Source organism: Grus americana, chromosome 13 (genome assembly GCF_028858705.1).
Source record: "Grus americana isolate bGruAme1 chromosome 13, bGruAme1.mat, whole genome shotgun sequence".
NCBI lineage: Eukaryota > Metazoa > Chordata > Aves > Gruiformes > Gruidae > Grus > Grus americana.
The window spans coordinates 10,948,546-10,971,425 of NC_072864.1; the positions used below are offsets into that span (position 1 = coordinate 10,948,546).

A 22,880-nucleotide genomic window follows, 5' to 3' on the forward strand; every position below is an offset into this window, starting at 1 on the left:
GGGCCTTGAATGCCTGCCTGGGCCTCTATTCCTTCTGGAGATCTCTTAAGTATATTGGATGTTCTTTGAAGAAATATTTTATATAGGTTTAATAGATAATGTAAGAATCTAAAACAAGCCATTCTTTATAAAAATATTAATTATAGAGACATAAAACTTTAATTGTAAATCAAGGAAAAATTAGTTTTACCTTGTCAGAAACAATATTGTCCATGATTTATTACTCCAGCCACCTAGAAAATTTGTCTTTTGTAAGTATGTGGTTGAATGCAAATATTGAGAAATGCAAGTCATAAGAGACCAGTGGGGCCTCCATTTTTAATAACAAGTGGTTCTCTTTTTGTTATAATTGCCGTATTGTATTTCTTCCATAGTGGTATTTACATTCCTTTAGAACGTAAATAACAACTTTCTCAGAGATGTTTTTTATTCCTAAATCTTGTCCTTTTATATGATGGTAAGAGATTTCAATCTCTTTCCCAATTGAAGTAAATTACAAAAACAATTAATGTGTTTGCTGCATGAGGCAAATTTACTGAGTTGTAGAGTATGCTACTGAGTGAAAGGCCGTAAGCCAGTTGTATTCCCTTGTCTGCACTTAACGTTCCAGTTGCTGTCTGGTTGCAGAGTGTGTGTTCTATGGCAAAGATTCTCAAAACGCTTAGACTTCACTCCTGTGGAAGTTTAGTTTCTGTATAATGTAATCTGAAATGATTTTGAAAATATTTTTCTGCTCTCTGAATTTTCTCTCCATATTCATTTTCTTCAAGAAAAAGCCCTAGAAAAGAAAGGCCAGTAAATACAAAATGTGTTACTGGCAATTTAAACTCAGTTATTGATGAATACTGATGTGTAAATATTACAACTGAACTAATATATCAATGTAACATCAATTTTTTGCAGGTTGCATCCTATTTTTTCTAATCTTTTCCACATATCTGTATGAGAAATAGCTTTTAGGAGAAATACTGCAAACACGTTGAACATAAGAAAGCTCGTTCTTGCTTTATGTGTGAATATATATTTAAGAATATATTTTTTTGGTTTTTTTTGGCATTAATAATGATTATTCATGTAATCACTATTATTAAAAAGTCCTGGAGATCAAGTTACGAGGGAGGAAAAAAAATAAAATGCTTGTTTTTCCTTTATTAGCAACCAACTTCTGTGGCCACATCTACTGTCCGTCTAGGACTTCCAGTGCAAGCCAAAGTTGTTCAATCAACTGCTACACCTGTCAGTGCTACGTCCGCTGCCACTCTGCCAGGAGGCTCTATTCTTTCACATACCACAGTAAGTAGTAAGAATATAAACAGCAAAATATGGATGAAGAAAGGTATATTTGTAAATACATGTGTTTTCAAAAGTGAATTTTAATGTTCGTATGTTTGCTTTTATCACAAACATAATCCCAGAAATAAATAACAAATGCATAGTCAGACTGTGTTATGCAGGCGGTGAGTGATAGCCTAGATCTTATTTTCTACTGTTTCCTAGATGATAAAAAATTTGGGAGTAGTATAGATTCAGTTTTAAGCATTTTTTTTTTTAAAGAAAAAACTTAAATCAGCTGGATGCATAAATAGTGTGTCAGTGGTGGATGTGCTGAACTACGTTTGTCCCCTGTCACGAGCTGTGGTGTCTGCTGTGTGGTCACCAGTGCCACAGGATCCATGGCATCACCTGTGGCATCGCAGTGCAGGTGCCTGGGTCAGCTTGTTCTGTATCGATGTCCAAGACACTAGAGCGAATCTCTGCCGTCAGGCTGGGTTGGGAGGTCCTGATAGCTTCTGCTCAGCCTGTTACGCTGCCTGGCTGAGCTCTCTAGCTTCTGCAGACCCGTTTGGTGTGTTTGTCTGAGACCTTTTGGCACTCGGAAAGGCAGCATGTTAGGTCAGGTAAAGTATAAGAGCTGAACTGGATGGTGAGGATGTGTGTTTGTGGTGCTCTGTGCAGCCTGATAAGCGTTCCAGCCTTCTAAGGTTGAGGAGCATGCAGCACAGTCTTTGCGTGTGGCCCAGGTAGGTCCAGGACAGTTTTGTTCGCTAGGGCTTTGCACTGATGCAAAAGCATTTATGCTGCTGGGCTCCGATTGGGTTGGGAAGCTGTGTTGGTGCATTTGTGTCATCTGGATCTGAGCTGTCACTGTAACCGTGGTATAGATAATCGTAAACCTGATGATGTGACCACAGATGATTGGGAATTGACTTGTTAATATTAAGGGCCAAACTTAAAGAAAGTTGAGTTACAGAAGTCACATCATCATGATGATCTTAAAGGCCTGGATAATAGCAACTCATTTTTTAGTGGTACATTTATTTGTGTAATAAAAAGAACTTTAAATGAGGACTTTCACTGTTCAGTAAATGATGGCAAAATTAGGGTTATAGTAGGTAAGTAAGATCAATGGTTTTATTTTGTCAGTAAGGCTGTATTTGAAAGGAAGCAAGTTTTTCTTGTCAGGCTTTCAAGAACTTTATGGTTGAGTAAAAGAATTAAAACAAGACAACTACCTGTTTTTTTCAATATAAAATATTAATAGGTATCAGTAGCTACAACAAGTGCTCAAAATTTATTCAAGACAACAGTAGCAACCGGAACATCAGCTTCTCAACAACCTGCAATACTTACTGGTGGACAAACGCAAGCTTCAGCACAAAACCAGGGTCAGCCTCGGCTGCCACTTCCACCTCATACAACAGCACAAGTACCAGCACAGCCCCAGGTCATACCAAGCTCTCCTGTACCTGGAACTACAGTTGTATCACAGGTAAGTATTAAAATGCTAGGTACTTTATGAACTTCTCAGGTCTATTCAGAAGCAGAAAGAACTTCTTCTTCATGCAAGCACACTTCCCATGATGAACAAATACATTACAAACAAGAAACCCTTCCCCTCATTTCAACTAAACGGAATACAAATTCTGAAATGGAGGAAGAACACTTGTCAGCTTTCCCTATCCTGTCATCTATGTGTCAGTAGTGAAAGAACTAGTCTCTTTCTGTAGACAGAACAGTCAGCCCTTCAGTCTATGGACTTTGTTATCATCATGTTGCTGGGCCTCAAAACTGTAGTTACACTTAAGTGTGACGTTTCTGTTTCTTGGAGTAATTACACCATGTAAAAATCATGGCTTGAAAAATTAAAACATCTGTTTTCCTACTGATGAAGAAACGATTAGATATGGTGATGTTTGAAGACTATTTCTAATTTCATTTTACTGCTGTAGCTGCTTTGTACAAAAACATAACGAATCAATAAATTAACAAATTAAGATAGCTTGGGGAACGCTGTGCATTGTGTATGGGGCATCTCAAAGGAGAATGCATGTCCAACAAATTGTTGTGTTACTTCTCATATTTAAGGTTCTTTCATTGATTTTTTTTAATTAGTATTTGTGAGGTATGATGTTCAGTTACATAAAGAAGTGAAAAAAATGTCAGGTAACTAGCAGTAATAATAAAAAAAACCTGCATATATATTTCAAATATGGCCTGCCTGAATTAGAAAGTTTCATCATTTTCCCTATTTATAGTGATTAGAGCATGTATTGATCCTGATTGGAAAATAGCATGGATCTGATATTTGTTTTCTTTGGCTTTTGCAGGAAATGCAAGAGAATGTGAAAAAATGCAAAAACTTTTTAGCTACCCTCATAAAACTTGCTTCGCATAATTCGCCATCTCCAGAAACGTCCCGTAATGTGAAAGCTCTGGTTCAGGATTTGTTGGTAAATATTTAGTTATTTTTCATTTTGTCAGTTATCTTTTGAGCTTGTTATTTACTACTGAATATATATTTCATATATTTATAAGTGTATATTTTGCGAGTATATACACACATATACATACACACATTTATGTATGTGAAAATTATATATATACACTTTTATGTATAGTTTTTATGTATGTATGCTTTATCTATATAGTTTTATACATACACATACTCAACTAAGTTAAATTGAACCTTCAAAACTAGTTTTGGAGTTAAGTAAAGATATTTTCTTATTACAAGGGGTGACAAATTTTATAATAGTTTGTAAAGTCACTTCGGTAACCTTTTTTTTTTTTAATGTTTTTAAAAAGAAATCACTATGTAAATGTTAGCAAGAGAATGGAATTCCGAAAAAGACTTGAGTGTGTGTGGGATCTCATTGTGTCTTAAATTGTGCATCCCCAAGGGAACTCCCTGAATTCTGAGTGGCATTGTTACATATATAAATTAGCTCTTGACAGAAGGATTTTATACATACAGAGGAGTTGAGGGACTTCAGCTTTGAAAGTTCTTCTTGATATGGTAGCCTGTTTAGCTAGAGCTACATACATATATATTATCTGGAAAAAAAGACAAACAACTGAACTGAGTTGTTAACATTTTTTTTTCTTCCCCCTGAAGGATGCAAAGATTGATCCAGAAGAATTTACAGGCCGCCTTCAATCGGAACTCAAATCATCTCCTCAGCCATATCTTGTACCTTTCCTCAAGGTATTGTGACTATTGTTTAGATAAATTTATTTCAATGCAAATGTCAATATATTAAGTTTTAGAATATACTTTTTAAAAGGAATAAGCTTCACCTTTCTAGAGCAGTACTGTTCAATTTGTATTTCATGCTGCCAGTTTCTGCCGAAATCTGCTTGGCTGGAAATTACGTGCAGGCTCCATCTCTGTCAGGCCAGCCAGGTGCTGCTTACTGCTTTCATGGTTGGGAGCGGTGGCTGTGTGCTGCAGCTGGCTGCTCCCTGACAGGTTGAGAGAACGGTAAGAAATGGGGATTTCCTACAGGAGGGAAGCCTCGTGTTTGGGGCCTTGGTTTAGGTTTGAGAAAAAATTTGTGATCCAGAGCTGATCTGGAGTTTATTGCTTGCTTTTTTTTTTAAATTGTTTTTTAATTGTTTAGGTTGGAAAAGACCTTTAAGATCATCAAGTACAACTGTTGACCTAGCACTGCCAAGTCCAACCATGTCCCTAAGCATCACATCTACATGTCTTTTAAATACCTCCAGGGATGGTGACTCAACCACTTCACTGGGCAGCCTGTTCCAATGCTTGATAAACCTTTTGGTGAAGAAATTTTTCCCAGTATCCAATCTAAATCCCCCCGGCATAACTGGAGGCTATTTCCTCTCATCCTATCACTTGTTACTTGGGAGAAGAGACTGACACCCACCTCACCACAACCTCCTTTCAGGTAGTTGTAGAGAGCGATAAGGTCTCCCCTCAGTCTCCTTTTCTCCAGGCTAAACAACACGAGTTCCCTCAGCCGCTCCTCATAAGACTTGCTCTCAAGACCTTTAACCAGCTTTGTTGCTCTTCTTTGGACACGCTCCAGCACCTCAATGCCCTTCTTGTATAGAGGGGCCCAAAACTGAACACAGTACTCGAGGTGCAGCCTCACCAGTGCTGACTACAGGGGGACAATCACTTCGCTGCTCCTGCTGGCCACACTGTTTCTGGTAGAAGCCAGGATGCTGTTGGCCTTCTTGAGCCAGCAGTGTGCCCAGGTGGCCATATTCAGCCAGCTGTCGAATAACACCCCCAGGTCCTTTCCTGCCAGGCAGCTTTCCAGCCACTCTTCCCCACGGCTGTAGCATTGCCCGGGGTTGTTTTGACCCAGGTGCAGGACCCAGCACTGAGCCTTGTTGAACCTCATACAGTTGGCCTCATCCCATTGATCCAGCCTGTCCAGATCCCTCTGTAGAGCCTTCCTACCCTCAAGCAGATCAACACTCCCGCACAATTTGGTGTCATCTGCCAACTTAGTGAGGGTGCACTCGATTCCCTCATCCAGATCATTGATAAAGATATTAAAGAGAACTGGCCCCGGTACTCAGCCCTGGGGAACACCGTTTGTGATTGGCCGCCAACTGGATTTAACTCCATTCACCACAACTCTGGGCCTGGCCATCCAGCCAGTTTTTTACCCAGTGAAGAGTACGCCCATCCCAGCCATGAGCAACCAGTTTCTCCAGGAGAATGCTGTGGGAAACGGTGTCAAAGGCTTTACTTAAAGTCCAGGTAGATGACATCCACAGCCTTTCCCTCATCCACTAAGCAGGTCACCTTGTCATAGGAGGTGATCAAGTTAGTCAAGCAGGACCTGCCTTTCATAAACCCATGCTGACTGCGTCTGATCATCTGATTGTCCTGTACATGCTGTGTGATGGCACTCAGGATGACCTGCTCCATAACCTTCCCTGGCACTGAGGTCAGACTGACAGGCCTGCAGTTCCCCAGATCCTCCTTCCAGCCCTTTTTGTAGAGGGGCATCACATTGGCCAACCTCCAGTCAACTGGGACCTCCCTGGTTAGCCAGGACTGCTGATAAATGATGGAGTGGCTTGGTGAGCACTTCAACCATCTCCCTCAGTACCCTTGGGTGGATCCCACCCAGCCCCATAGACTTGTGTGTGTCTAAGTGGTATAGCAGGTCACTAACCATTTCCCTTTGGATTATGGGGGCTTCATTCTGCTCCCTGTCCTTGTCTTCCAGCTCAGGGCTGGGTACCTGGAGAACAACTGGTCTTAGTATTAAAGACTGAGGCAAAGAAAGCATTAAGTACCTCAGCCTTCCCCTCATCCTTTGTCACTATGTTTCCCCTTGCATCCAATAGAGGATGGAGATTCTCTTTAAGCCCTCCTTTTGTTGCTTATGTATTTATAGAAACATTTTTTTATTGTCTTTTATAGCAGTAGCCAAGTTAAGTTCCAACTGGGCTTTGGCTCTTCTAATTTTCTCCCTGCATAACCTCATGACATCCTTGTAGTCCTCCTGAGTTGCCTGCCCCTTCTTCGAAAGGTCATAAACTCTCCTTTTTTTTTTTTTTTTTTTTTTTTTTTTCCTGTGTTCCAGCCAAAGCTCTCTGTTGAGCCCAGCCAGTCGTCTTCCCCATTGGCTCATCTTTTGGCACATGGGGATGGCTTGCTCCTGCACCTTTAACATTTCATTTTTGAAGAAAGTCCAGCCTTCCTGGACTCCTTTGCCCTTCAGGCCTGCCTCCCAAGGGCCTCTGTCAACCAGAGCTTGAGTAGCCCTGATCTAGAACATTTTAGTAATTAGATTTATTTTATAAAAGCAGTTGCTCCCTAGTTTGGAAATCATCCATTGTCTATTCTGTAGAGATCCTTTACTCTTACAATGCATATACTTTTCTGTGGTAGTAGGTCATTTTTTTTTGAAGAAGTACAGCAGTCACATTTGGAAGAGTCACAAGTTATTTCTATAGAATGCTTCAAGTAATTTAATAAGCTTCTACCATATTGTTTTTGTAATCTACATTTGAATCATTGATAACTTTCAATGCATGTGTAACCATGATTATGAAAAACTAAGCCAGATAATGCTGTTGAAATAATTGATTAGCTGATCCTGCTTGTAATCTGGAATTAATCTGTAATAGAAGTTATAATGTGGTACCAAATGGATTTATTGTCCTAAGTTAGTACACATGGGGGCATATTTAACTTTTAATTGATTCTTCTACATTAGCTACAATAGCTTCCATATGCAAGATTATATACATACATGCAAAGCATGTTTAATTATGCCTCAACAAAACCACAACTATAATTTTAGAAGCATTTTTCTTCTAGTCCAAAACTTCTCAGTTTAGGGCAGATTTCCTCTCTTTCTTGTCTCCCTTCAACTTTTCTTCAGAACTCTCTCCTGCTTCTGTTTTTTCAAGTTATCATTAACCCTTATTTGTGCCTTTTCCCGCTGTTATGCTGCAGTCACTTCTAGCATCATGATGAGTTTTAACTTGTTTCCTTTCTTTGAAGTCCTTTCTTGGCAACAGGCATTAAGTTTTTAAATAAATACTAAAGTTTAGAAAGGACTGTAGCTTGGGCTAAACACTGTTGCATTCTACAGCTGCCTGGGGGGACCACTTCAAAAGAACACTACTACCACTTAAAAAGTAAAAAGTTTATTTGTGAAGGTACAGTATAGCCTTTTAGAACCATATTTTTTGGTTGAACTGGTCTGAACATGAAGCATACAATACTACACTTTTCTAATCCAGTCAGAATATATTAGATCAGTAATAATACAGTAAACAGCTATTGCTGTAGGGCATCAACAGGTAAATCATCTTGTTCTAGGTACTGGAGGCATGTCAGGAGAAGTAAATTGGTGCAGCTTACTTCTTCTGGCATGCAATGGGAATACGGTTGTTCCTATGCTTCTGCCTTTTCTATTTCCATTTTTTGCCCTTCCAAAGACCTAAGCTACAAGTTCTAGATAGTCTTGAGGAGGGGAGTGTTATATTTTACTGCTATGGTGGAATTAGCGCACATCAAAATCTACGAAGTTGCTAAATCCAAATAGAGAGCTTATTAAAAGCGTAAACTGAACTTTTCCTCTTACAAAATATGTTCGATCATTTCTTTTTGATGAATAGACAGACAGTAAAATTGGAAAGAAAGCTGCATTCTTTTAATTATGTTTACAGCAAAGTATTTTTTTGTCAATCTGCTAAATTTTATATTTCATAAACTTTCTTCTGTTTTTAGAAAAGTCTACCTGCATTGAGACAATCTTTACTGAATAGTCAACATTCAGTTTTGCAAGGACAGCCGTCTCAGCAGTCACTTCAACAAACCAAGCTATCACAAGTTATACCTCAATCTGCCTCTGGAAGCATTTCCTCTGTTGTCACAACGCAGACAATAGGAATAAGGCAACCAAACAACATTTGCACAGTCTCTGTATCAAATACAGTGCAGCCTCCTCAGGTTAAGGTGGTACAGTCAAATCAGAGTTCTCAACTGGTAGGTACTGTAGTATAAAAGAGAATTTCTTAACAAACTGAATAGCAGTTTTCAATGTTATTTTTATTGCAGCTTGTTTGGGAAAGTACTTTTTTGTTTGTTTGTATCATGTGCTGTGATATATAGTGGTACCTCATTTTATTCCAGTTCACATGTATGTTCAACCTTTCTGCTCAACTATTAGTTTAGACAACATTATTAACATAGCTTAAATTTAAGAAAGTGTGCTCTTGGCCTTTTTGTCTAGAAAACAGTAACTGTTATGTAAACACAGTGGAATTTGAGTTAATTACAAATGTAGAACAGAAAGTTTTTCAAGATTTACAGACAGTATAATTTTTAGTATGTCATTAGGTATGCTGCTTTGCTTAAATTAGTCTACATTAAAATTAACTATCTTATTTTAAACTCTTCTACAGATAGTTATAAAATCTAGTAGAAGAATAGCTGTATTGTACCAGCATGTTTTGTTAGAAATAGCGCCATACTTTGTTATTTACTGAAATATATCATTGTTGTCCATATTGGAGTATTATGTGCTTAGACTCATTAATCTCAAAGGCACTATCAATAAGGCTGCTGTACAGCCAGTTTCTCACTGACAGTGTGGTAAATTTATCCTGCTGTTATACAGGATCTTGTGTGTTTGTTTACAGTTGTAATTAAAATATATTTAGGATTTTTACAAGGCCTTGAGTTTGTACAGGCATTATCATCCTTCAAGCAAAGATGTCTGTGGTTTCTGTGTATGTATGAGTAAAGTATTTGACTTAGGTTTCAAAATCAAATTCACAAGTTCCAGAAGGTGTATCAAATTAGTAAAAATTTGTATTACCAAGATTCAGAAATGCACATATGATAATGTAAAACCTTAGTGATCTATTCTTGAGTTTATAGGCTCTATAAAGGATATAAATAATTTGTAGGATGTGTGGAGAGAGAATATTTCTTTTGCTTTAAACTAAAAGTAGCAGTATACAATCTGAAAGTATCTGAGCCATCTGAGCTATATCTTTTGAATCTTGCAAATACTTTCTAGCAGTTAAATTACTAACTTTAAAATGAAATTAATAAAATTGTACCATCATTTAGTGAGCATAGTTTTAATGTGTATCAACATCTTAGATGCTAAGTCTTCTGACTCTGGCTTTTGTCATACACACGAGACACTTGGTTATTTTGTACCTTAACTTGACTGCTTTCTGTTCAGCCACTTGAATTCTTTCTTTTCCTAAGGTGGGTTCTCCCCACCTCTTCTGGACTGTTGTATTAATTAGAAAAGTGTTCCTCAGACTTCCTGTGACTTCTTTTTGGTTCATCCATGTTTCGTAAGATTGAGTTGACGATAGATGTGGTTCTTCAGGGTAGGCAGGTAGGAACTGTTTGTAATTACAGGCAGTAGGTGTAACAATTGCTCCTTGTCCTGGGGAAAGCAAATTTCTGACAGCAGCTGACAGGTTCCTTACAAGTATAAACATTCATGGCCAGGAAGTCTAGCCTTATCTTATGTCACAATCTTAGGACAAACCTACTGCCAGGTAACACAGCTTTTTCCAGTGTTTTGCAACCCACTTGAAATGCTCCTGTGCCTACTAGACGGGTTGCACCCCACCTTTTGAGAAATGCTGTTGTAGAAAAATATGTCAGTAAGTCCACAGAAATTCTTACTCTTATGATTACAGTTCTTGTGGAATATTTTCTGAATGGGCTAAAGCCAAATTTATGGGAGAGACACCTTTTGTGTGTCTCTCTCACATGTCAATGCATACTGAAAGCAAGCAATAGTGACGTTAACCTGAGTAGAGATTAACAATGTGAAGACTTGCTCTGTCATCTTATTCAACATGCCTATGCAATATGAGGGAACTGAAAACTTCTAAAGTAATATATTGTGGAGATTGAGCTGATGGGCAAAAGAAGTTGCTTTTCTGTCTGTGAGGAGGTCATACATAGGTCTAGGACTGAATTTTCCTCTTATTGGGTATGTGAAATGACCGCTACGTTTTCAAAAGGTAGTAAACTGCGCAGAGCAAAACTATGCTTAATACTATTCCTTTTCTAGAAAATATTTAGGGAGAATTGAATACATTAAAAAATTATAATTTATTGACTTTATTGCAAAACTGGCTTTCTGGGTTTGCTTTCAATTTATCAGTAACTAGTTAATAGCACCAAACATTACATTAACCAAGCACTTCTAAATGGCCCTCAGATTAGTTCTATACAGACCAAAGCAGCATCAGACAGTAAGAGTTACTACATGAAAAAAAATCTTACATACCACTACAACCATCAACTCAGGTGCCAAGCAGACAACCCAGGAGCATCACCATATCACACTAGTAATTGTTTGTAAGTATTGACTTTTTTCTGGTGACAGTGATCACACTCTTAGCACTTCTTAGTGCTCCCCAAAATCAGAGCACAGCAAAGAGCTGCTGGCCATCTTGCCTGGGACTTGTCCGGAAGAGGAAGATTACAGCTGGCTTGCCTAAGGGTGGCCAGCACTGATGGAGGAAACTGGCTGAGCTCCAGATTTTCCAAGCCTGAAGCTCACTGGAGAGAGTTCCAGCTGGCTTTGCAAACTGTCCAGCTGCAGAAGGGCAAGCCTGTTTTGGAATATAGATCCTTTCATATCAGCCAGTTTACAGTAGTCTAGTTTCTTTTAAAATGTAGAGAATCTGTTAGCTGTTCCTTTCTTTTGACTTTTCTGTTTGACAGAGGGGTCAGATGTGATGATACTTCTTCCAGTTATATTGAGGTATCTTGCAACACGGGAATTCCATGTATGCTGTTCAGCGTGCAGTGTAGATTGCACGATGGAGCATTAAAATGTATAGTGTTAGTGGAGATGAGAGACTATTCTATTTATCTGTTTTGTAAAGTATTGGAATCATGTTCCAAAACTATGAAAAAGTTATGCTCTAAAGAGCTAGATAGTGCCATTAGTACTGGTAACTACTTCTAGCTAGGGAAAAGGGGAATAATCTTAGGCTAATATTTTATTGATGAGACACTAATGAGATAAGCCAGCAATCAATTTTTTTTAATTGTTCTAAGTGCAATGTTCAAAGCTTGTCTAAATTGTCATTCTTAGGGGGCAGGAGCTCTGTATAGCCCTACATATGCAAACATTACCTGTCTTGTTCTGGGTGTTATAGCAGAAAAAATTTCTGTGAATAAGAGAGGTGTTCTTTATTAAACGTGTTAAAGTTGTAAGTAGACTGATGAGCAATAGAGATCGATTAGCACTTTATATGTTGTGTTGACACTGCAGTGTAAGGAGAAAGTACTCTTGGAGGTTGAAGCCAATTATTAAATTTAAATGATAAAGAAACAGTAAGAAATTCAAAGTGATCCATCTTAATTAAAACAAATGTATTTATATGCAAAGCTATATAAAGATTTGTGCAGGTCTAGGTTTAGGAAAGATACATCTGGACTGTTGTTGCTGCAGTAAATTGTGCACAGTGTCCAGAGGGGACATTCTGCCATCTTCTAAGTTACAGCAGAACAGTGTTTGCTAAAACATTTACTTCACACTTTTCCAGGGACTCACATAGTGGTTGGAGGCTCCCAAAAGGTGAGATAGAGCAGTGGAATTTGGAAACAAGATACAACAGCAGAATAAGCATTATGTTATATGGGGATGTTCTACTTTGCTTTTTAATTCTCTACTGAAGCTTTTTTTGGCATCAGTTTTTTGTTGTTGAATGATCATAATTTGTACACATTTTAGTGATTCACAGGAAATAATTTTCTTTTTGTCCTGTGTGCAAAGCAGCTTAGAAATGGAAGAGTGAAAGATGGCTATTTGGATAAAAGGAGTAGTTTCTATTAATGAACTAATAAAGATCTAGTCGCTGACTTGGAATTTGGTGTACAATAAAATTTAAATAAAAATGGCTGTTGAGTAGTAGATGTCTGGGATCCATTAACAGGAGCAAAGCCTATACTTAACAAATTGTTTGCATACTTGAAATACTGCCTAGTTGTTATCATGGACTTTACTTTCAGAATTTTGTGGGCTGTACCCTAATATAAGGAGGATATTGGCAACAAATGCTGTTTGGAAACCAGTAACAAAAGATGGCAATTAAAGGACAGACTTAAAAGCAAAGACAAAAGAAAAGCTTAGGAGAATTAAACACACGTAACTTGGTTAAACACTGACTAAAGGGAAGCATAAAAAACTTCTACAAATATTTTAAGGGTTTAAACATCAAAGAATATCGATAAATTATTTAGAGCTGTCTAAGAGAGCATAAATATAAATAACAGGATATAATTAAGCAAAGTAGGATTTAAGCAGGATATATAAGGCAAAATGTCCTTACAGTAAGACAGATTATTAGGTAATAGATCAGGCTCCCAAAGGCAGTGGTGGAAAAGCCATCATTGAGAACATTCAAAATTAGACCAGGTGAAATACTGTAGGAAGAATTGTATAATAAATTGGGGAGCAGGTGGGACAAGTGATCCAGTGGCTTTTGGCTTTATTTTTTTTCATTGCTTCTTTGAAAACATAAATTCAATGGAACAATATTGTTGTCATATTAACATTAAAAATTATGTGCTGAGTTTTTAAAAAGTACATTTTTTTTTATTTGGGAGGAAAAATAATTGCTTATGCACATTTTAAGGCACTGTTGAAAAATGGTGACTTACTATTAAAGCCTGGTAAACAATGGTAAATATGAATTCTAGGCCCATAAAAGCATGAACATTGTAACTTAATGCTGCCAGATTACATGATAGCTGAGGTTTGATATGACATTTATCTTCAGGAGTGAGTAGACTGATAAATCACAAGTGGCATAGCCACAAGTGAGTTAGCAAATGTTTACTCATGAGTGAAGATAAATGTCATATCAGACCACAGCCATTCTGAATTTTGTACATTTACAAGTGGCTTGCTTCTTCCTTCAACAATACTTTTTTTAACTTAATTGAGAGAAAAAATGCTTGGTAAAGGATGTATTTTCCAAATTTATTTTTATTTTCCATTCTTTTCAGAAGCTTCTGTTTCCTATGCTTTTGTTTTTATTGCTGTATTTCATATGCTTAAGCTTTTTGATCAGATGCTTTTGTTGCAAAGTGTGATTTGTGTAAATTGAGTCAGGCTGATTTTGCAACCCTTGTCAAGCAAGGGGAAGCATATTGTTGGGACCCCATGCGTCTGCATTGGTAAAGGAACATCTGGATTGTTGATTGTTGAGACTTGTCCTCAAAAACTTGAGCAGAGTGTTCTAATTTAATTGTCCTGAAGGACTTTTCCTTTGTAGATAGTAGCTTTCATTTTTATTTCATATTTCTTGTTCAGGTAAGAGAAAGAGAACAGACGTTACCAGTCTTTCTACTTTTATACATTTTATGTGCTTTGGCTGAATTCTTTCTCAGTCTGTATTTGTTGGTCATTTGTGGTGTTAATTATTGGTCTGTGTTTACATTTCTAATCTGTTCTTTGTCCTGCAATAACATACAGTGTAGAAGATTCACACCTGTTGTGGTTTGAGATTAGGACTAGAGAGCACTATTGCTTTATTCTCATATAGTTATTGAATCTAAGCTTTTTGAAGAAGGGCCTTAAGAAAAACAAGTATTTCAACTGTCACCTCTTTGTTATTCAGCTTATCAGTAGCGTGACTGTTAAATATCCTCTTTTCATCTTCAGAAGTCTGCTTGTTTTATGGAAGCACCTTTGTATAAACATCCCTTTTTACGGATGTGAAAATGAAGTGAACTTTAGAAATGGACAGAGTAGTCCAAAGCATTTGGGAATTGAGAGAAGGAACTTGTCTGGAGGAGCAGATAAATGGTGAATCAAAGTGAACATGTCTTGTAGAGTGGAAAGATGACGGTTAAGGGGAGAAGTGGGAAGATGAAATAAAAAAAGAGGGAGAGTATTTTCTATTGTGAGAAATATGCATCTTATTTTTATAGAAAAAAAATTAGGTAACTTTTCACATATTGCACTCGGAGAAGCAATGCCATGACTTTCCTGCTTCAGTGTGTTCCTTGAAGAGCTCCAAAGTGCAGTAGCCTGGGAGATGATTCTTCAACTTTTGACCCATAGACTGAAAAGGAATAAGCTGGTATACGACAGTATTTGCTGTCTTGGCACTGTCTTGATCATAATTTTGTGTGGTAATTTTGCTATTTTCCAAACTCATTATCAAATCCAGGCAATGGCTGAGTCACATTAAATCTTTTTTCTGTGCCTTTGTTGTTATTGTTCTGCTGTTGTGCTTGCTCTCTTCAGTGGTGGAAATAATGAAAATGGCTTCCCTTCTTTTTAGTGGAGATGGAATGATGAACAGTTTCTGTAAACTTTGAAGACTTTTATATTCTGTCGTTACCTTTTCTGACTCAGCACTTTTATAAGATCATCGATATTACAATTATGGAGGTAGTGGTATGTGGTGGGTTGACCCTGGCTGGGGGCCAGGTGCCCACCAGAGCCGCTCTCTCACTCCCCTCATTCACTAGACAGGGGAGAAAAGGCATAACGAAAAGCTTGTGGGTCGAGATAAGGACAGGGAGAGATCACTCACTAATGGCTGTCACGAGCAAAACAGACCGAACTTAGAGAGGGAATTCATCTAATTTATTACTAGGCAAAACAGAGTAGAGGAATGAGAAAATAAAATCAACTCTTAAAACACCTCCCCCCACCCCTCCCATCTTCCCGGGCTCGACTTCACTCCCGGCTTCAACCTTCCCCCCCTCAGCGGCACAGGGGGACGGGGAGTGGGGGTTACGGTCAGTTCATCACATGTTGTTTCTGCCGCTTCTTCATCCTCAGGGGGAGGACTCCTCTCATCGTTCCCCTGCTCCAGCATGGAGTCCCTCTCACGGGGTGCAGACCTTCAGGAGCAAACTGCTACAGCATGGGGTCCCCCACGGGGTCACAAGTCCTGCCAGCAAACCTGCCCTGGCGTGGGCTCCCCTCTTCACAGGTCCACCGGTCCGGCCAGGAACTTGCTCCAGTGTGGGCTTCCCACGGGCCGCAGCCTCCTTCAGGTGCCTCCACCTGCTGCGGCGTGGGGTCCTCCATGGGCTGCAGGTGGAATCTCTACACCCCCTCATCCTTCCTCCATGGGCCGCAGGGGGACAGCCTGCTTCACCATGGTTTTCACCACGGGCTGCAGGGGGATCTCTGCTCCGGCGCCTGGAGCACCTCCTCCCCCTCCATCTGCACTGACCTTGGTGTCTGCAGAGTTTCTTACATCTTCTCACTCCTCTCTCCGGCTGCAAAAGCTCTCTCTCCCTAAGTGTTTTTCTTCTTCTTAAATATGTTATCACAGAGGCGCTGATTGGCTTGGCCTTGGCCAGCGGCGGGCCCGTCTTAGAGCTGGCTGGCATTGGCTCTATCAGACACAGGGGGAGCTTCTAGCAGCTTCTCACAGAAGCCACCCTTGTAGCCCCCCCACTACCAAAACCTTGCCACGCAAACCCAACACATGGTAAAAGATTGGAAAGGACTTCTGGAGGTGTCTAGTCCAACATCCTGCTTACAGGTTAGCAAGTTGCCCAGAGCCTTGACCAATCATGGTTTGAGTACCTTCAAGATGACATTACGCAGCCTGTCTGGGCAACCTGTTCCAGTGCTTACCCATCCTCATGGTAATTTATTTTTTCCCTTATGTTACATGGATATTCCCCATATTCTAACTTGTGCCCATCACATCCTTCTGCTCTGCACATCTGAGAGTGTCAGCCTCTATCTTCTCCTCATCTTCCCATTAGGTGGTCGCAGACAGCAATACGATCTTCCCTTTTCTGAAAGCTGAACTAATGTCTCTGATAACCTCAGTATCCTAACACGTCCGCTTCTCTATCTTCTGTATCGGTCTGGGTTGGTAATTTGGTGCTTACAAACTAATCATTTGGGATTCAGCATCGATTTGGCATATGAGTAGATAACATTAGGCGGGGTGTGCTCACTGTGTGTATTTTTAGGCTGTGAGAAATATGAAATAATTTGGTTAAGTTAATGATATCCCAGACTAGCTTCTAGTACCTTGTTCATTGTTTACACTTTTCAGGCCAAGTTAAGGACATAATAGTAATGTTTATGCTGTTGGGAAAATAGGCAAGAACAGTAGAACAGTTTGAGTTATTTTAATTGATGAAGTGTGGTTTAGATTGTTTATAAATTTTAATGCAGAGTCAATTACCTCTGATTTGTCAGTTTTTATGCTGTCCCTTGTTTGCCTGCAAAGAAGGTTACACATTCTGTTTCAGAAACAAATTGCTAATGTTCGTTCCTTTATCACTTCCAGATCTGAAGATTACATCTGTGTTGAAACGTATCTTAAAACTGTGTAGAAACTGGAATTTAAGTTAGTGTAAAATGTTGCTCTGAGTTCAGGTGCGGTTGTTCCTTTTAGAGAGCACGTGTTTGTTACTGTTCAGTTTCTGTATGTCATTCAAGATGATGATTTTGATCTGTGCCCCTTGGAAAAGTTTATTTCTCAATCATTTTCTATACTTTCAGCATGTTCAAGTGCTAGTACAGTACTTGTTAAAGGACTTTTTTTTAATGTATTTGATAGTAAGGAAAACATTGCCATTATTTATGTAATCTGAAATGTTTAGATACTGTCCTATCTTCAATGGTGTTAGTGGCTCATTTTTTAGGGCATTCATATGAAACTGTCACTCAGGTGAAACAACTTGATTCTGAACTGTAGAAGTTGGTTGCTTCACAGAGAAAAATAATATCTAATTGCAGACAATTACTGTAATACCAGATAGTAATTCTATCCACAGGTCACACACATCTCCTTTTTGGCCTGGCTTCTGGCCGGTTAAGGTATGGCTGCTTTTCTTCACTATTCTCTGAAAACTCATCTAATAAATTATTGTTAAAGTGGCAACATTCTCATTCTTTTTCATACCAATGCAGCCTTCTTTTTCTGTGGGCTATTCTGTCTCCTTACTTATTAAAACACACTTGTATGCGTTTCCTGCGCATCAAAATGTAGTCAAATTCAACTTTCCCCCCCATTTTCACTTATCACCTCTATTTCTTTCCTATTTTTAAGCATGATAGCTACTTTATTACTTCCCCCGAGTGTCACTATTTACTCATTGCCTGTCTTGACCAAGTAAATTTACCTCCATTTAATCCATTTCTGTGCTTTGTACAAATGCTCCATTTTTCCTTCAGTGTCCATAGTTGAAGCTGAATCCTTAATCTTTTTTCCCTTTTCTCTTTCTGCAAGGTACCTATTGCTGATACTCCTACATCTGCAGGTTTATTATGACTTTTCAACTTTTAATATTTTAGGATGTACAGAATGCAGTTTCTTAAATTCAGAATGGCCCTATTTGTTTTTTCTCCAGACTATGTTACAGGTCTTATTCCCTCATTACTCTTTTCTAATTTGTAGTTTTCACCTCTCTTCCTTCCAGTTTGGGACCCCTGGTTCCCGCTGATGGAACAATTTCCTATTTCTTCCATAGTCTCTTCATTCTCTACTTTTATGTCTTATTTGAAAATACTGTTTCTCCTTTCCTTTTCTCCATAGCATACTTCGAATTCAGAGATTTGGCCATTTATTATTCAGCAAAATAGTGTTTAGATACACTTTGTAAGAATAACGCTGACTGGTGCTGAATAAAGGTGCAGTGGTTCCTGTTTGTAGCAGCGTGTAGCGTGGTGTATTGTTTTCTAGGAGGGAATGCTGCGTCCTGTGGGAGTGAGACAGACGTGTAATTCAGAAACAGCAGACACATTATGCAATGGGAGTAACATAGTTGTGACTGTGAAGGGCACATGACTTTTAAAGTTGTCATGCCTGAGTTGTGGTTGTAATCTTATTTGCAGCTATTTGCCTGTATTTTGCTTTCAAAGTTTATTTATGGATTTTTTTTTTCCAGCTCCACAGCATCCGCGTGTCTTTTTGAATCTTCTGTTCGTTACATCTGTGCCTACCTTGTCCCTGATTTCATGAACATACATTTTGGTGTTGCTTAGACATGACCCTTGCAGGTTTTTTTCTTTTTGATATGATTTGTTTATGGGTCAAATTCTAAGTTTCTAACCCAGTTTCTGTTTTGGGAAAGAACTTCAGAACTTGGCTTAGTAGTAAGTGAAACCTTACGAATATCCAATTAACATTTAAAAGATGAATAGTATATGGTCACCACAAAACATCGTTTTCTTTCTTGTGTATATCTGACTTTGGAACCCATAATATTCTGAAATTTACTTTTAGTAAATATTTTCTTTAAAAAGCTTAGATCTGTAGTGAAAGGCCTAATGGTTGTAGGTGGATACCACTAAGATTATTGCTGCATTTTCTTCTACAAAAATGCTTTTCTCCTAGTAAAATTTCTGAAAAGTCTAAACTTTAATATTTACCTTACAACTTTGAAATATATTTTTGAATAAGGTTGTGACATATGACATTTGTGTCAAATATTATTTGATTTTTTTTTTAAAGCATAATGGCAAAATAGGTATATACACACACACACAACCACATGCGTTACATGAATATGACTTTTGTCACTAGCTGGTTGTGCTTTTAGAGATCCACATGCTTATATTAGTAATTACAGGTATTAGTATATTTACGTTGTGTGTGTTTGTGTATAAAGAGTATAATATAAGTATACTTTTTTTTAATAATAGCAGATTATCCAGTCAACATCTGCTCAAACTGTGAAACGAAACCCTGCTTGCCAGACTACCCAGATTAGGATGCCAGTGGTAATAACTCAGACCATTAGACCACAAGGTATGGGTTTAAATGTTTTAGTGAGATTGTTACCTTTGTATGAATTTCGTTGTAATTACAAACTAGTAGCATGGGAAGAACTTACAGTGTTGACATTGGCAGGCTTGACATTTCTTTTTTACTTCATACTGGCTCAGGAATGCATGTTTTCACTATGCAGTTTCAAGGTGTTTCAGACCAACAGTGAAATGTTTTGAAACAACCTTAGGACTAAACTCTTATGTGCTTAGCTCCTTACTCAGCAATTTTTCACGGAAAATTCTGAAAGAGGTCAGGAACTTGACTCTTACTGTCCTAACTCTGGGCCAGGAAAGAAATTCTTCATTTTTTCCCAAAGCCTAAAGGATGCCTCAATTTAACCATCCTACTTTTAACTCTTAATCCTGAAGTGGAACACAATAATCACTGCCTCTGCAGCTACAGAGGTCAAGGTAGGAGTCCTAGAGAAATATCTCAACCCACATGCTTTTTTTGTTTTTCTCCTGCCAGTATGTTTACTCTTTGGTGAGGTCAGAGACTGACTGCAGCAACCTGACATGCCATGATTAGCCAGGGGAGCAAGAGGCGTCATTTGTACACAACTTCCTCATCTGTCTGTGCAGAAGTAGATTAATGTTTGGCTGATGAGTCCCACTTTTTAAGAGGGTTCATGAAGCCTTCTTACTTTAATAAATATCCATTTGTTTCTTTCCACCACTAGACCTATTATGTTTGGGTTTTATTTTTCCTGGTTATGTGAGAGAGTATCTTTTTGGATGTGGGCATTTAGATGATTGAGGGTTTGTAATGGAATACAGAGCTTGTCATCTTTAGGTATTCAATCAGAAATCAAACTTTTAAATGCACATAAAAGCTATTACTACCTATTTGACTTTATTGCTTGGTCTTTTCTGTTCTCCTTGTGAAAAGAAGGCATCAAAAACTCCAATGATCACAGTTAATAGTAGTTGATATTCTGCTTGGTCTGTTCTCTTCAGAGAATCCAGAGGTTGAATGGACATGGAGACCAAGCTGTCACTGTAATCCTGTAGGCTGTTTTTCCAAGTTAGGAAGAAATGCATTTACTTGTCATAAAAGGTGTGTATTTGATAGCACTGATACTCCAGGACATGAGTTCATTAACAGGGAAGGTATTTGGCATCTTATAGCACGAACTTTCACTTCAGACTAACGTGTCTGAGAGTGAAAGCTGATTTCATTTCTTTGCTTATTCAGTCTCTAAGTCGTGAATGTCAACAGTGTGCCAAGAATTTGCCTGATACTGGCATCTGTCTTTTAAACAGTGGATTCGGAATACAAATTTATTCATGATAGCCATTGATCAGCTGGTGAAATGCAATTTAACTGGCAGTTTGACTTAAGAAAGACAACGATTCATAAAGGCCAATTCATGCTCAATTCATGCAAAGTCCTGCTTTTGGGTGAGCTTGTTCTATTTACAAGCTTGTTTAAACCCACCACTATGTTGTTTTAGTTACATGGACAAAGTGAACAAAATAGAAATTTAGAAAGCGTCCCACTGCAAAACTGCTCATCCTGCAGCCCACTTCTAGGGAAAGACCGCCTGTGTGCTTGCAGCTCTAGGAAATATTGCAGTGGCATACTGTCAGAAACCAGTTTATATTGATCTTGATATATTGTTAAAACTTTTTACCGTAAACACCAGTATAATGCAATGGCCTACGTATTCCTGTAGAAGGAGGTAAGATACTGGAATAGGACATGGTCTATATAGAAAATTACAGTAGTGTAATTCTGTGGAGTGTGACTTTTTAAGGATAGTTACACCAGAACTGAGCTAACTTCCACAGAATGGTGCATTTTCCTTCTCAGATAGGAGTGAATCTCCTAGTGTAATGTATCCGTGCATCTATGTGAAGAGACTGTAATGCTTTTAAAAACAGTAGTATAGATAAAGTTGGCAGGCTTTAAGGACTTTTGTATTAATAAAATTACTTCCACACCAGGAGAAGTAACACTGTAGTTATTGCACAAAAAATTCACGCTCCTTTATGAAAGCACTTATCAGTATAATAATTAGGTGAATTGCATCTTAGGGGTGGGGGAATTGAGCCAAAGAATAAAATAACTAGCCAGAGTATTCATTGCAAAAATACAACTAGGAATTTATAAGCTCCTAAATTTGGGTTTATTTCTCTAGATCGTGCTACTTCAAATTTGAAACGAGGACCCAGTGGTGAAAGACTCTGTATGTCATTACCAATCCCATGAAATATCTAGGCCCACAGGTGATTTTAATTTTCAAAATATGACCTGCCTCATAATATAAATTGATGTTTTAGCCATATTTTGTGTCTAACTGCTTAATCATGCACAATTGTGATTTAAACCAGAAAACCTGTATGTCATCCCAAAACTTCTATTTACTATGCCAGATCCATTTGAGTGGAATTACACGTACATGAGGTGAAAGAAAATGAGACCTAATTTTTCCATATCCAGTGTACACATACTGTTTTCCTGAGACCAAGAAGTTAACTACTCTGTTGCTGTACCTTTTTGGATTTTTTTGATCAAAAGTTTTCATCTGTAGAAAACAAACCACTGATACTAGTTCTAAAGGAATATAATATTAATTCTGAAGGAGTGCCACTGTTACCTTAATTTTGTCATTGCAATAATTTTCAAGGTTAACACACTTTTAATCTCCAAGATGTTAATTGTAGAAAGCAGAGATCTGCTAGTTTTTATTATTGTATTATTTCTTTCCTTCCAGCTTACGTAGTAGAAAGCCTTTCAATTAGTTCATCTGAAATAGATAAATGAATTGTCTGGTCCATGAACTAATGCTATCTGTGACATCTCATGGACCTTGAATATTCTGATGACAAAATACTTTTGTTCCCCAGGCTTGGAGCCTGAAGTCCTAAATCTTGTTTTGTATTTGCTAATGTTGAGAGTCCACACAACAGTTTGTTTATACAGATTGAAGAACTGAACAAACACTGTCAAATTAGTTTCACTTTAAGATCATATGTTGAAGTTGATGAAGACTTCAAAATAAAAAAAGTCATGCTTGACTCATTCAAAGCTAACACTTTTGTTTTAGCAAAGAAGTGTTCTTAAAAGAATTTGTTGGTATAGTTGTGTTTCAGGTTTTTATAATTCATGAAAGAAAAATAATGTAACTCTGCTAAGGTTCATAACATGCCATTTATATGCAATTGAGTCACAGATGTGCAGGAATAACTTTCATGTACTCCTCAAAGTCTCAAACACTATGTGTATGTAACACTCAATAAAATTGAGTGATATACAAGATAAAGGTGAGATCTTTTAAGTCAAGTATACATATGAATTAATTGTTTTCACATGCCAAAACATGGGTGGAATTAAAG

General features: G+C 38.1%; 1 protein-coding gene across 4 annotated transcripts in view; it reads left to right on the plus strand.

Annotated features, from left to right (window-relative positions):
- Positions 1-22,880, plus strand: part of LOC129212073 (transcription initiation factor TFIID subunit 4-like) — a 149,351-nt gene that overhangs the window by 16,662 nt on the left and 109,809 nt on the right. For all 4 annotated transcript variants that reach the window (XM_054840134.1, XM_054840135.1, XM_054840136.1 and 1 more), the window contains exons 3-8: positions 1,156-1,293; positions 2,543-2,770; positions 3,609-3,731; positions 4,397-4,486; positions 8,513-8,770; positions 19,416-19,521. In XM_054840134.1, coding sequence (XP_054696109.1) covers positions 1,156-1,293; positions 2,543-2,770; positions 3,609-3,731; positions 4,397-4,486; positions 8,513-8,770; positions 19,416-19,521 — 943 coding nt within the window. The remainder of the gene's footprint in view (positions 1-1,155; positions 1,294-2,542; positions 2,771-3,608; positions 3,732-4,396; positions 4,487-8,512; positions 8,771-19,415; positions 19,522-22,880) is intronic.